This window comes from Pituophis catenifer, unplaced genomic scaffold, assembly GCF_029215685.1.
Source record: "Pituophis catenifer annectens isolate HBS135680 unplaced genomic scaffold, rPitCat1.0.hap2 SCAF_1, whole genome shotgun sequence".
Lineage (NCBI taxonomy): Eukaryota > Metazoa > Chordata > Lepidosauria > Squamata > Colubridae > Pituophis > Pituophis catenifer.
The window spans coordinates 61,943,416-61,958,672 of record NW_027256881.1 but is presented as its reverse complement, the minus strand read 5'-3'; the positions used below and the strand labels follow the sequence as shown (position 1 = coordinate 61,958,672).

The window sequence follows — 15,257 nt, the reverse complement described above, 5'->3', positions numbered from 1 at the left end:
AGTGGAGTACATACTTTCCATGAGGAAAGAATTTTTTTTCTCCCCATGTAAGTTCTTATCTCCTGGTGGCAATCATGCAAATGTATTGTCCTGATTTTAGGCAAACATTGGGTGGTTACAATCTGAAAGAGGCAAAATAAAATTGTTCACTATTCTGATTAGTTTCCCTTTCAAACTGTAGAGCTTTTCCCTGTTCATAACCTAGTAAATAAAGTTAGTAGGTGGTATTTTTTGCACCAAATCTTAATCTAGAAATTCATTATATTTTCTCTGTAATTTCACTTTCCCTCCCATTTTAAATGCATTCCTAGGCTACATTTGAGACAGCAGGATTGCCATTGGAAGAGACTTCCCCATATAAGAGAGGAAATAATAAATATTCTTTTAAAACAAGGAGTGTTTCTGCTTGTGGCCTGTATCCAATGTTACACAAGTGAACTTCTACTGATAAAATAATTTTTCCATTGTTCTCTCTCTACCCAACCACTGTATCCTCCAATATCCACTAAATCAACTCCAGAAATCTCCCAACCATCTGGAGAAGATTTAGGTATATGTGCAAACAGCAGGAGAAGTCATCCATTTTGTTGGCAGATGTTGTTCCCGCAGTGGACAGACATAATGGTTTATAGTTTTATCTTTCCTATAACTGATTAACATTCATTTTATGGGCTAATGGGTTCTCTTAGTGAGAGATGTGCAATCAGAGACTTGATAGGGATTTGTAAGATGTTTTATTTGTAAATTAATTTGTATTTTTGCATTGAAATTTGATGGACTAAATGGGTTCCAAAAAACCTCTTCCTTCAGATGTATAATTTTAGAACTGCAACACTGTCAAAATATTGTTTCATGATCATGGGTTTATACTGGGCAATACTTCCCTAAATGTATATCATTCAATCATTTTTGTGAATTCTTGGGGGCCCATTATGGACAACAACAAAAGAGTTCACCCTTGATTCGTGAAAATGTTTTATTGTATTTAGGATTATTTTGACATTTATGCAAGGAGGCACAGAACACAAAGAACAGGACTAGTAGTAAACCCCCATAATCTGCAGTGAAAATGTAGGCTCCACCATAACAAAGAGTGGACATCTTAAAAGTTGACATTGGCCATGTGCCCAATACATAAAAATAACAGGTTGCAATCTTGAGCATGAATTCTCAAAATTACCATTAGAGAATGAAATTTGTAAGTTTTTCTTTATTTTTCTTTATCCATTCTTGCTATATTGCCTGTGTCAGAAACTGAGATTGGGGATGGAAACAAAGTTCATTTCCATCTTGTATAAATATAAGTCACCTAGAAATATTCAGTAGTACATCAGATAGTGAGCTTGAATCTATTGAAGGTGTGTTTTATAATAACAGAGGAAAGTTTTATTCTTGATTTCTTGCATAGAAACTACATTATGTTTTAATGTTCTATCAATTGAGCTGTCTCCCTGTCTTTGTGTTTGCGAGCATTCAATAAAGCCATTGCTTTACTGAAGCTACTGACAATATGATTAGCTTTCAGTATTACCATAAAGCCCAGTTTTGGATACAGCAATAAAAAAATACTATAATAGACTTTAAGGTGGTAGTCGGGTTATATTCAGTGACTATAATTCAGCAACTATTCCAATTTGCAATGGTGCTGGACAAAGAGTTCACTGGTCCTTGGAGTTCCAACCATTGCAGCATCCCTGTGGTCACATGATCGCCATCCTGGCACCCATCTTGTGATTATGACATCACAATGATCTGTGGTTGTCTGATTGCGATTTCCGACATTCCCTTCCAGCTTCCCACAAGCAAAGTCAATGAGAAATGTGTCAGGAAGTCAGAAGTCACGATCATGTGATGTCTTTACTTAATGACCCACACAGTCAATGCTTAATGGTGGCATCCAGAACTGCTAAAATTGTCTTTGTTAAGTGATGCAGTCATGTAACCCCATTCCAGTATTCTTTTCATACATATATTCCATGAAATAAAACCAAGATAATTATTAATTTAGTTTAGTAATTTAAAAAAAGTCATTTCTATTTATTTCAGAAATAGAGATCCTCAAATTAGTAAATCACAAACTTGGTTCCCTACAGTACCTCCATACACTGAATAAAGTTTTTTTAAATTTTAGTTTTCTTTTTGTTGTAGCCCTTACATTGCCCATAAAAAAGTTAGAAGGCTTTCTAAAGCAATAATCAAGAAAGCAAGATGAAGAAGTAGTGAAAAAGTTAAAAATGTACATTTGTTCCTGTGATGTGATGTTGATTAAATGTTGTAGCCAAAGGAAACCAATAGCTAAACCATGTGCTTTCCACTGAGGCTATCTATTTTGGCTAAATCATTCTCAGTTTTTTTTCCCAGATTGCATAAATCTCACATAAATAACACCAATTTCTCACTTCAGAATTCAAGATGAATCGTTTCCTTGATGTGACTTCAGCTTTCTTGTTTTAAACTGTTGAGTTCTAGTATCCCAGCAACAAAATATAAATTAATATTATTGCTAATTCATGATGACCAAAGAGAGCTTGTCAGACTCAAATATAAACAGTTCCCCAGTTTAGTATAGAATAATACAAAACTTCAAAATTATACTATATACTCATAAAAACTGCTAAACAATTTGAGAACCCCTCATACCATCCCTTATTTTTTTGACACTGAAACTGTAGGTTTGCTAAAATATCTAAGGGAATAACACAACTTCTTAAAAATAATAAGTGCATCATATTTAAAAGTATGCAGAAATCTCCATTCTCATAGATACTGGACATTAGATCCCAGAGTGACATGAAATACAGGCCAGGGTTATCAGTCCTTCACTTAGTATTGAAGAATAGCCTTTAAATGGCGCTGGCTGCAGCATAGTATTAAGATAGAGAAAGGATGACTTTAAATTATGTAATAGAATAGAATAGAATAACAGAGTTGGAAGGGACCTTGAAAGTCTTCTAGTCCAACACCCTGCTTATGCAGGAAACCCTACACCACTTCAGACAAATGGTTATCTAATCTCTTCTTAAAAACTTCCAATGTTGGAGTATTTACAACTTCTGGAGGCAAGTTGTTCCACTGATTAATTGTTCCAACTGTCAGGAAATTTTTCCTTAGTTCTAAGTTGCTTCTCTCCTTGATTAATTTCCATCCATTGCTCCTTGTTCTTCCCTCAGATGCTTTGGGGAATAGTTTGACTCCCTCTTCTTTGTGGCAACCCTTGAGATATCGAAACACTGCTATCATGTCACCCCTAGTCCTTCTTTTCATAAGACTAGACATATCCAGTTCCAGCAACCATTCTTTATGTGTTTTATCCTTGAGTCCCCTAATCAACTTTGTTGCTCTTCTCTGCACTCTTTCTAGAGTCTCAACATCTTTTTTACATCGTGGCAACCAAAATTGGATGCAGTATTCCAAGTGTGGCCTTACCAAAGCATTATAAAGTGGTATTAACACTTCACATGATCTTGATTCTATCCCTCTGTTTATGCAGCCTAGAACTATGTTGGCTTTTTTGGCAGCTGCAGCACACTGCTGGCTCATATTTAAATGGTTGTCCACTAGGACTCCAAGATCCCTTTCACAGTCTCCACTATTGAGCAAGTACCACATATACTGTACCTGTGCATTTTGTTTTTCTTGCCTAAATGTAGAACCTTACTTTTTCTATCATTGAATTTCATTTTGTTAGATAGCACTCAATGTTCAAGTCTGTCAAGATCCTTCTGTATCTTAAGCCTATCTTCTGGAGTGTTGGCTATTCCTGCTAACTTGGTGTCGTCTGCAAATTTGATGAGTTCCCCATCTATCCCCTCGTCCAAATCATTGATGAATATGTTGAAGAGTACTGGGCCTAAAACAGAGTCCTGGGATATTGCACTGCATATCTCCCTTCATGTAGATCCAGTTCCATTGAGGACTAAACGTTGATTGCAGCTGGTCAACCAGTTACGAATTCATCTGGTGTGATGCTGTCTAACCCACACTTTTCTATTTTATCAACTAGTAGGTTATGGTCTACTTTGTCAAATGCCTTACTGAAGTCCAAGTAAATTATATCGACACATTCCTCTGGTCCACTAGTTTGTCACTTTGTCAAATAATGAAATAAGATTAGTCTGGCATGATCTGTTTTTGAGAAACCCATGTTGGTTTTTGGTTATTACTTTGTTTGCTTTTAGGTGTTCGCTGATTTGTTGCTTGATTATCTTTTCCAGAATCTTCCCTGGTTTGAGGTCAGGGTGATGGGTCTATAGTTTCCTCGATCTTTTTTTTTTCCTTCTTTTTTTCCCTATTTTTTCAAATGGAGAACCATTTTGGTTTGTTGCCATCATCCATCTTATACAAGTCCAAGTCCCCTTTGTTTTGGTTTGAATTGCAGAGAGCAGAGTAGGAAAACATCCCCACTTCTTTTTCTCAAGAAAATTTGACGGCATTTCTAAAGTTAAAGACCTTTCAGAATGAATGGGTTAATTGAGTAGAGTCAGATTTCTTTATTACCTGTACAGTATTAAGATTAAGGAACTAAATAAGTGTTAAAGACAATGGAGAAAAGTGACAAATTATCATTACTTCTACAGACCTTAACTCAATGGTTAATCTTCCTGGCAGAAATATACATCCATACATGCACAAAATTCAGATAGAAATAAGGATGCAGAGAAACAGCTCAGATCAATCTGTAACATAAAGAAAATTATCATAATCTGAATTAGCTCCACATTTTCCTAGGTAACTATTTTCTGATGATTCTCCAACTTTCCTCTGGGCTGGGCTGCTTTTCTTACTTGGCAGAAATTAGACTGAGAAGAGAGGAGCCTTTTTATTCTTGGAATGAAAGACAAAACATCAAAAGCAAAATCTGAATTTCCCTCCTCTCTTTTTCAAAGACCACCTGAGAAAAGGAGTTGAGCCTTGAACATCTGATTTTCCTGAGTTCTAATAGACTCTGCCCAGTATCCAAATTGACAGGATATGTTCAAATTTCTCCTTTAGTCTTGTGGGAGGGGGAGGTGTTACTCCCTCGCGGTTTTGATATAAAAGAAGCATTAAACTGAATGTAAAGTGATGTTTGCAGCATTCAAAATATTGTGGAACTTAACTCCTTTCTCAACCTTTTAAGCAATATGGACTTCAACTCCCAGAATTGTGCTGCACTGGCTGAGGAATTCTGGGAATTGAAGTCCACACTGCTTAAAGTGCCAAGGTTGAGAAACACTGCTTACCCTAAGTTATCTGATTCCATTACAATAGAACAGGGAAAAGAAATACCTGTACCAACAGATAATGAAGTATCATTCTTCTTTTGTTTGGCCATATAGGACTGATGGGCAATAGAGTCCATCAAAATAAAATAAACAATAAAAACAATACATTGCAGCATGCAACATTAAGGAAAACATAATAGCCAAATAATAAAGTGAGCTTGAACAGCATTTGATAGTCAGGGGCATACTTAACATTTTTAAGATCAAAAGGGCCACAAGGCAGGACAAGGATGCAAATGTGGCCTTTTTCCTTGTTTTAGACATGTTTTTAAACCTTAGTTAAGTCTATTGCAGATCCTTTGCTGCAGTTTTCATATTGCTTCCTTCATTAACATAATGAGATATAATTCTATCAATTTTCAGCCATGGTGATCATAAAGAAGAGCTTGAGGGCTGTAGATTTCTCCCATTCCCTCGTTACATATCATTATTTTATTTTAATGGCAGGTTTTAAAAAGTAGATTAAATTTACAGCCTAAAATCATAATTTTTAAAAGTGTGAGAGAATATGAAGGACTCAACCACCTTATATATTTATGAGATGGCCTGGATGAAGATCTCAGCGGAGATTCTTAAGGTTTCAATAGATCTGTGGGGGTGGATTGGTTTTGCAGGTAACTTGGTCCCAAACTGCAAGAGGTTTTAAGGATTAAAGCCAGTGCTTTGCATTGAACCCAGAAAGGGCATAATTTTACTGCCATAATCTGATCTCATTTTCCATATCCATTAATAATCATGCAGCTATATTTTGTAATAGATACATTCTCTGGACTATTTCCATTTTTTCCCAGAGACATTTATAACTTTCTAAAATCAGTTTCTCATCCCCTCGGTAATATAAGGCACAAGAGGAAAGACAGGAAGAGATAAGTGGTCATTCAGAAATCCCCTTGACCATATCTTCAAGCACTAATGACTGAAAACATGTAATAAAACAGGAGTGGACATTGTTCTGGAGATCTCTGCTATCACTGTTATTTTCAGAGAGGAACTGAGTGACTTGCAAACATGTTGCAATGAGATATCAAAGATTCCATGAATCGTTCCCTAGATCCAGTTGCAAAAATTTCTGAATTGCTCATCAAGATATTATGCAATAAGAAGGGGAGGAGAAACCCTTCTGTGTCACCAAAATAATGAGCTCTGATGGGTTTTTTTTTATACACATCTTGAATCTTTTACCTGAATTCAAATATTCTGTCAGCTAGCTTCATGTTGGTAACATAACTCTTTCTTCTCATCTATATCACGCCATGCGGCTGTTCCTTGTAGAGATCCATGCCAGCCTGCCTAATCCTCCCCCAAGTGACATCCTCCGTGGTGATTTGCGAATTCCATTTCAGGGAACCATTTCCCAAGAGTCAAAGTCATATGTCATTTTATGTTTCTTAAGTCAGGGAAGCATCTGGAACCAAGCTATTTTTGTTAAAGAATGGTTGGTTTATTTTTGCCACTCGGACTGTTTCTGTATTTAGTTGAGCATCAAAATGTGTCAATTGAAAGTGTGAAATAGCTGTGTGGCTTACATCATAATACTGTAAGTTCTTGTTTTGTTTGATTTTGTTCTGTTTTGCTTTGATGCAAGATTGTGTCACTGTTTGCTTTTCCAATGCCTGTATCCTGATTGCCATCATCTCCATCTCTCAAATATTGATGGCATGTAGAGCATCAGGAAATGGAATTTGTAGGCTACATTAAGTTATCACAATGTGCGACATTTCTAATGAATAAGCTGTTTGTGCACATTGCCCAGTTGCTCCCACTTGGCTCTTCCTGCCAGCAGATACAGCTGACATGTCCCAACCATGGTATGTTTAGCAGTATGCATGAAGTGGGAACTCTTGACTTGTTTCTTTCTTAACAAGTCAAAGCCATACGTTGTGACTTCATCTTGGTTTATGAAACTTCTTGTTAGGAAAGATACAAGCCATAGTTTTCTGTTCATACTTAAGGCTAAAGAAATAAAATAAGAGACTCATTTGGGTATGTCAGCAGTCACATTCCAGATGGGAACTGCCAGGCTAAAACTGAACAAGTTGGTATTCTTAACCCCCAGTGTGAAGAACATGAAGTCATTTCACAGTGGAAAATTCCTTCTCAGGAATTTTCTGGGGAGCCACAGGAATTTTTAAATGTCCCTATGAGCAGGAATCAAGAACTTAACTAGGTTTCTGAAAAATGTAACATATTTGTATACTTTAAAGCCCAGGTGTCAAACTGGCGGCCCACGGGCTGGATGCGTCATGTGCAGGCCACAAAATGTTGTGAGGCAAAAAATGTTATGATACGTCACATGATGCGATCAAGTTTGACACCCATGCTTTAAAGTGTGCAAACCAGATAACAACAGCACAAAAACTACTTGCCAGTTCATAGTTTAATGTCTAATGTGCAGAACCAGGTCAATTTCCCTCAAATTCATGTCATGTTTTCAGTTATGGAGAGATTAGAGCCTTTTTCCAAGGTTATTAGTGTCCTAGTCCATCCCTTTTTTCATAATTAAATTAATAGTGATCGCTATCTGTGTCATCAGCTAACACCACCTGAGCACGGGTATAAAAATCAAGTTCCTTTTATTTGTACTGAAATTCCTCATATTTAACTTAGATGAATGAGTAGGAGGTCTAATATTGAGGGTAAGATAAAATTATCTCTGTTCACACTTTCTGCATCTTGTGTGATATATATGTCTTTTTCTGATCTCCCCTTTGCCCACTTTCTTTCTAAGTTAATCGCCTCAGCCGATACAACCTTTTGCTGTAAACATTTTTTTTTCAATTTGTGAAGCAGAGTAATCAGAACAGCATGCTGTTCAATTAATTATGAGAAAACTAATATAAACCAGCAGTGATATCAAATACCAAATTCAAAAATCAAATAAAATAGATTGCCAAAATTGAAAACATTATCGAGAAGGATTTGAAATTTTTTTTAGCATACAGACTAAATGTTTAGATTTAGAAAATTGCTAGGCTTATTTTATTGCTGTTCTTTTATTTATTATTTTATTTATTTAACTTATATGCTGCCCATCTTGCCAAATGGCGACTTTCTTCATTTGTGTTTCTGCTTAGTTTTAGACTTTTCTCTTACATTTCTACTTATCCTTAGAGTCCAAATTGCTCTTTCCAAATTGCAAAATTAATTCAGAATAAAATTGGCACCTTATTTAGGCGCACAATAGCTCTAATTATGAAAATACAAGTGCTTTTTTACTTTCAGATACATTTAAATACAATGACCCAGCAAAATATGGGTCACATGCATCTGTCTAGACAGATTTTTTTTAACTCAAAAATTGTCTCTTAACCATATGCTACTTATATGTCTGTCATACTTGAGAGAAAAAAAACAACTAAAACATCTGTGTTACAGCTGCAAAGAAAGAGACTGCTTTAAAACTGAGGAACTAATAAAATATTATCAGTCAGTATGCTTTATAGAGGGGGAATTTGCATGTATGCATAAAAATAAAGCAACTTTACATTTAGGTTCACAGTATCTCTATCATTGCAGGCATTGCAGTATCTCACCAAAGCATACAAATGTGAAATCCAATCAGGAGACTGGGACAGAGATACTTCCTCTTTTAAGAAAGTAGCCAGAGATGCTCTAGAACTTGCACACGGTATGTCCTATATGAAAATGTTGACATAAATCACGGCTGATTACCTATTTCTGAAGTACTTTTTATCGAAACAATAAGCAGTGGACATAGCAGACCATACACCTGAATATAATTTCCAGGGAAATAGTTGAGGGAAGGGGAAGTGAGATGTAGCAACTATCTGAAGTAAAAAAAAAAAAAATTGGCCAGCCATGTCAGTGATTGGAAGCTTAGCAGATCTGCTAAACCTTTTGTTATATTGCCACAAAAACCACATTATTTTCTCTCTGTAGTCATCATAAGTTGTACTGGATTCAAGGGCAGAGTTATCTGCTTTTCTTCTACCACTTCAGAAAGTAAGCAATAATGAAAAGGTTGAAATTAAAAGTTGACTCCAGGCCTCAAAAAGTTGAGAAAGCAGCACAGTTCTTGGTCCTTTCTTGTTATTAGGAACAGAAGATACAGTGGGGAGTGGGGATGGGATGCATAAAATATATTTTTATTCTAGCATACTGAATCAAGGCATTGAATCTTTATATTGTTTTTTAACTTTTTTTCATTTTTTTTAATTAGGGCCTTCACACTTTCTAGAGTTTAATGAGGTTTTAGACATTGAAATCTAGTGTGATCACAGAGCTAAATGTTGGGATATTGACATCACAGCATAGAGATTTTGATATGTGCATGTTTCAACATTAGTTTCAAATCTCATTTTTTAAAAATGGGGAAATGACAATGAATTTAGAAGATTCTAGTGTTTCTAGGGCACAAGCCAGACATTTAAATGGCCATCTGATTCTGAAAATGATTGCATTACATTTGGTTTTCTCTTCTCATTTATAAGACTTTATACAAAACATGCCATGATGCAACATGATAGTCATGAGTCCTGATAAAGCAAATAAGTGGAGGACATCATGATTACAGATGTCTCTGATGACACTTCCAATCATCGAAAACCATTGATGTTCATTAAGAATGCAGAAGCACAAAACATTGGACTACCCTACAGTGAATGAAATGGTAGATGGAATAGAGCAGCCATAAAAAATTGGATAGTCATGCTACTTAGAATTGGGTGCCATCATCTTCAGCCTTTCTAACTTCAAAATATTGAGAACAAAATGAAACAACCTCTTTTCTTGGTTCAAGATACCAGAGGTCTTGCAATAATCAAAATGTCCTTAACCCCATGAAATGGAAAATAGAAAGAAAGCACATTGCTTGCATTTTATTTTATATTCTGCATTTGCATGGGTGTGTACAAAAATCAAACAATAAAAAATCCCAAACACCTCCTAGAAGAGAGAGCATGGAAATGTGCACTTCCAAGCTCTATTGAACCGCAGTGGATGGATGGAGGAAGGAAAGGAAAAGGAAGAGAGGTTAGTTTTACACTATAGCAGAGCTAGATATAAATAATCTCAGGCCTTGAACACATTTGACATTTGATTGTAAGTTTTAACTAGCTAAGAGTAAAAACAAACATGGGGTGAGAAGGAAGTATTGTGAAAGAGGACATGGCTGACTGGAAGAATAAAATGGATTATTCCACACAGTAACATTTGTTTGCAGATTCCAATACTGTGACACTGACACTTAGGTAGTCAAAATAGCATCATTTACAAACAACAGAGAAGTATTAACTGGCATGATAATTGGCAGATTTTGTTAAAAGACAGGAAACACATTTTGAGAGCAATCAATGTTGGCTGATAGATCACAGAAGAAGACAGGGCTAGCTGGAATTCTGAATAGGACCATTGCAAGGTTTCGTTGCAAGCAATCTACTTGTATGCATTATTAAATAAGAAATATTAAAAATAATTCTTGCAAGTCAGCAATTTAGGCTGCAACCTTAAATGACATCACAAAATTCTACATGGACTACATGTAGTAGTCAACGTATTTTAGAGGGAATAAAATTATTGCTCTAGTGGCAGTAATTGCTTTTGTAATAACCATTGCAGACTATTGCCTTATGCTTAATGTTTATCCTTTTAATGAATTAGGAAGCTTTTTCTCCCCAGATCGAAGTTAACTGACAGCTGAGTAGTAATTTATAATAACCATGCTATTATTGTGGAACTCACTCAACTTTGTTTTGCCTTTTAAAACTCCAGTCGCAATGAAATGCAGCAAAATGAAAACTAATTACCAAGAAGCCTTGCCAATATTGTCTTCTGCCCGACTCAACTTGCGTGGTTTGGTTGCCAAAGCAAAGGTAAGGCTGATAGACTTCATTAAAAGGTTCTCTGGAACAGAGACAGAGATTGATCCAGGAGCTACAGCTGATGTTTTCAAGAGCTATTGGTTTTGTTAATTCAACTTTTCTCAACCTCTTGCACCCCAGATATTTTAAGAATATGAATCCCAGGATTTCTAATCAGATGGCCAATGACTGGCTAGATGGCTAGGAAATTGGAGCTGCATTACAGCACATCTGGAAGGCATTAGGATGGAAGGAATTTTATTACCTCTTCTTTACACTGAATGGTTGGGTGGAGAGGTATCCCAGTTTGTAATATGGAATTAGTTGGGAGAATTGTATTGGACTCAAAAGCTATAAATGCCTTTCTATTGTACATCTTTAAAGAACAGATTACTTCTTAAGAAAGCAGTTTTGAACGACATCTGCATGATGACATTTTATTCCAGTGATACAGTAGAGTAGGAATGCAGTATTCGACAGTTTTAAAGAGAAGAGGTGGGATCAGGAGTTGGAAGAACTTCTGGCACTGCTCCCTTAGGAGCATATTTCTTACTGTGGTCTTCCATGAGAAAAAAAATCATGAGTGCAGCATCCTTCCATTTGTTCATTGGTCATCTCATTGTACATTCATCCCATCCATTCTTGTCTACCTTTCAAATTTTATCAACAGTAGATACAGGTGACCTGCAAACTAAAATTACAACAGAAGAGAAATGACACCTCTGAAGCTTGTCATAGTTTCTGCTCTTCACTGTTGCCCATGTTCCTTTTTATCTACCGATCCAAGAAAATGCCTGATTCTCACTTCAATCCCAAGTGGATGAGATATTTCTCTGCCATTGATAAGGTTTACTTCTTGTCCAGCATTTCCATTATTGGGATCTTTTGATGCCCAGTTCTGTTATTTTAAAATTTTTGTTGTCTTTCATTGATGTCAGTGTTCAGAGCATGGTTACTGAACAGTTGACAAAAACATCTATTACATACCCAAGGACTTTATAAAAACGTATACCATATTTTCCGGCGTATAAGACGACTGGGCGTATAAGACGACCCCCAACTTTTCCTGTTAAAATATAGGGTTTGGGCTATACTCGCCATATAAGACTACCCCTCTTCCAATGCACACCAAATAAAAATTAAAAAACATCAACTGGCTCACCCACAATATAAAAGCAGCTGTGCTAGACCCAAAATGGCCCCTGCAACAAGCAGGAACCTCACACAGCCACAAAAAGTCCAAAAAACCAACTTTCACACTTTACACACACAAAATTCCACATACAGCTTTGTGAGATTTTGTGTGTTTGTGTAGTTAGAGTGAATCACTACAGAAACACACTAAATCTCAGAAAGCTGCACAAATATTATTTTATTTTATTTTTATTTTTATATGAAAGCTAAATTTAAAACTTCCTGAACTTTAAATGGCTAGGTTTAAAAAAGAACAACTAAAAAAACCCCAATTGACTATTTTTTTTAAAGCTCCCAAAGGGGGAAAAAACTTACCCAATAGAACAGGGGTCTCCAACCTTGGCAACTTTAAGACTTGTAGACTTCAACTCCCAGAATTCCTCAGCCAGCTTTGCTTTGCTGGCTGAGGAATTCTGGGAGTTGAAGTCCACAACTCCCTGCTTGCTTGATTGCAGGCAGGGAGTTGCTTACTGATGGAATAGATTCAGGCAAGCGAAGCAAGGCAAGCGTTGCGACTAGCAGCTGAGGTAAGCAAGCTGGAAGGGGAAAACTTTTTCCCTTTTACATGGCTCTGGCCATCCCAGCTGAGTTGCAGGGAACTCAGCTGGGATCGTCAGAGCTGGGATCGTCAGAGTAAAAGGGAAAAAACTTTTTTCCTTTTACATGGTTTCTGGCGATCCCAGCTGAGTTGCAGGGAACTCAGCTGGGACCGTCAGAGCTGGGATCGACTGTCAGAGCTGGGACCGTCAGACCCATGGTTCTGGCAATCCCAGCTGAGTTGCAGGGAAATCAGCTGGGATCGTCAGAGCTTGGATCGTCAGAGTAAAAGGGAAAAAACTTTTTTCCTTTTACATGGTTTCTGGCGATCCCAGCTGAGTTGCAGGGAACTCAGCTGGGATCGTCAGAGCTGGGATCGTCAGAGCTTGGATCGTCAGAGTAAAAGGGAAAAAACTTTCTCCCTTTTACATGGCTCTGGCAATCCCAGCTGAGTTGCAGGGAACTCAGCTGGGATCGTCAGAGGGGATCGTCAGAGTAAAAGGGAAAAAACTTTTTTCCTTTTACATGGTTTCTGGCGATCCCAGCTGAGTTGCAGGGAACTCAGCTGGGATTGTCAGAGCTGGGTTCGTCAGAGCTGGGATCGCCAGAGCCATTTAAGGCTCGTCAGAGCCTTTCGGGCTGGTCTGCCTGGTTACAGGAGAACAACACCCAGCGTATAAGACGACCCCCGACTTTTGAGAAGATTTTCATGTGTTAAAAAGTCGTCTTATACGCCGGAAAATACGGTAGACCCAGGACTATATATCTAGCCTCCAGTGGCTTTGGTAAGGTCCTCAGAGTTCTCCTAAAGTTGTCAGCAATGTGTAATTAATAGTAGGAGTGAACTAATTATTAATTTGCTGTAGAACAAATCTTATTAACTATAGAGAGTAAATGGTAATTTAATTTTGAATGTTAATGTTTGCCCTGGCCTTGCTATTGTTTTTATAGCAAAGCCCATGATAAGCACTTCAAAGCTATGTGAGACCTTAAGCCTGGAAAGCAGTTTTGCACCCTCCTTTATGAAACAGATTGCTGGGCAATAAAAATCCTGAATTTTACCCAAAATGCATCAAGTAGATTTTCTTGCTCAAAGCTTAGCACTGAAACCTCTCAATCTGTTTTGAAAGCTGGTTCAAACTGTGCCTTGCAATAGAGTTCTGCTCTTTTTCCCATTTTTTTTTAGAATTTTGACACAAATGTTAGAATCTGCTTCATTTGGGTTGCAGATTGAAAACTAACAGGTTAACATTGCATAGGGAGATATTCCTCATCTGTTATGCACAGAGGAACTCCAGCATGCTGCCTTTGGAATGGAAGTAATCTTGTGTAGATGCCATAAAGAAATGAGATCACAGAAATTATGGAAACGATTGTGGTTAGAATTTTTTTTTTTTAAATCTTGTGCCTTACTTAGACTAAGGTTTCCCGTAAAAATTGCTTTTAACTTTCTTGTGTAGCAAAATTTTGCAGATGCTGTAAGTGATGAAGTTTCCAGCGACCTTGCTGAAGAAATGGCAGCAATGGAGAATTTGATGATGGAATTGCAAGAAGTTAGCAACCAGCTAAGGAATCAGACTTGAGAAAAAGAAGATCCGATTTCTTGGAAAGACGGAAGGGCACGGCTGGCACTCTTCACCAGTTTTAGCTTATACTGATGAGCATTCAGTAAATCAAAGACTCAAAGGCATCTTTTAAATAAATATTTCTCCATACCATACAACCATTACTATTTGCCAACTAGTTTTTCTGGTTATATTTGTTCTTTCTCAGTTATGTGTGATTTGCATTGGCTTGGATTTTATGGAACAAATTGTGCCTGCTTTTTTATTTAAGATCCTTTTTTCTTTAAGATTAGATCTGCCCCTCTGCAAAAGTAATTGGCTTCTGTCCATAGTTGTGCACTTTATGGCTATGAACAATTGGAGAGTTCTGTTCGTGGTGGAAGTGGGAAGGAAAGGGCTATTTGATCTGATTGTGTCAACAGGAACCTGGAAATAGGGAAGGGGGAATAAAAAATGGAAACAACTGTCTTCTGGGATTTTTAAAGCAAGAGAACCCAGTTGTATTTTCCTTAGCTTATGCTTTTCAAATGCAAGTATTCACACACAAAGTAACACTTGCCAAGAAAGTTAATGCTAATCATCTTCAACTTATGGCCACAATTGAGCTCAAAATCTATGTTGCTAAGTGAGACATTTCTTAAGTGAGTGTTGCTCCATTTTACGACCTCTCTTGCCACATTTGTTAAGTGAATCATTGCAGTTATTAAGTTAGTAAGAAGTTTGTTAAGTGAATCTGGCTTCCCCATTGAGTTAGCTTGTCAGAAGGTTGCAAAAGGTGATCACTGCAACCATGATAAAAATGAGTGAGTTGCCAAGCATCTGGATTTTGATCATGTGAATCTGAATTTTGTTCACATGACCATGGGATGCTGCACTAG

The 15,257-nt window shown here is 37.0% G+C and overlaps 1 protein-coding gene across 1 annotated transcript in view; it reads left to right on the top strand.

Annotated features, from left to right (window-relative positions):
- The window catches only part of TTC27 (tetratricopeptide repeat domain 27), a 95,610-nt gene extending 80,567 nt beyond the window's left edge, over nucleotides 1-15,043 (top strand). Inside the window, exons 18-20 of the mRNA XM_070950140.1 lie at nucleotides 8,781-8,892; nucleotides 10,995-11,095; nucleotides 14,275-15,043. Of these exons, the coding sequence (XP_070806241.1) occupies nucleotides 8,781-8,892; nucleotides 10,995-11,095; nucleotides 14,275-14,397 (336 nt within the window). The 3' untranslated portion in view covers nucleotides 14,398-15,043. The remainder of the gene's footprint in view (nucleotides 1-8,780; nucleotides 8,893-10,994; nucleotides 11,096-14,274) is intronic.
- Nucleotides 15,044-15,257: the final 214 nt, after the last annotated feature.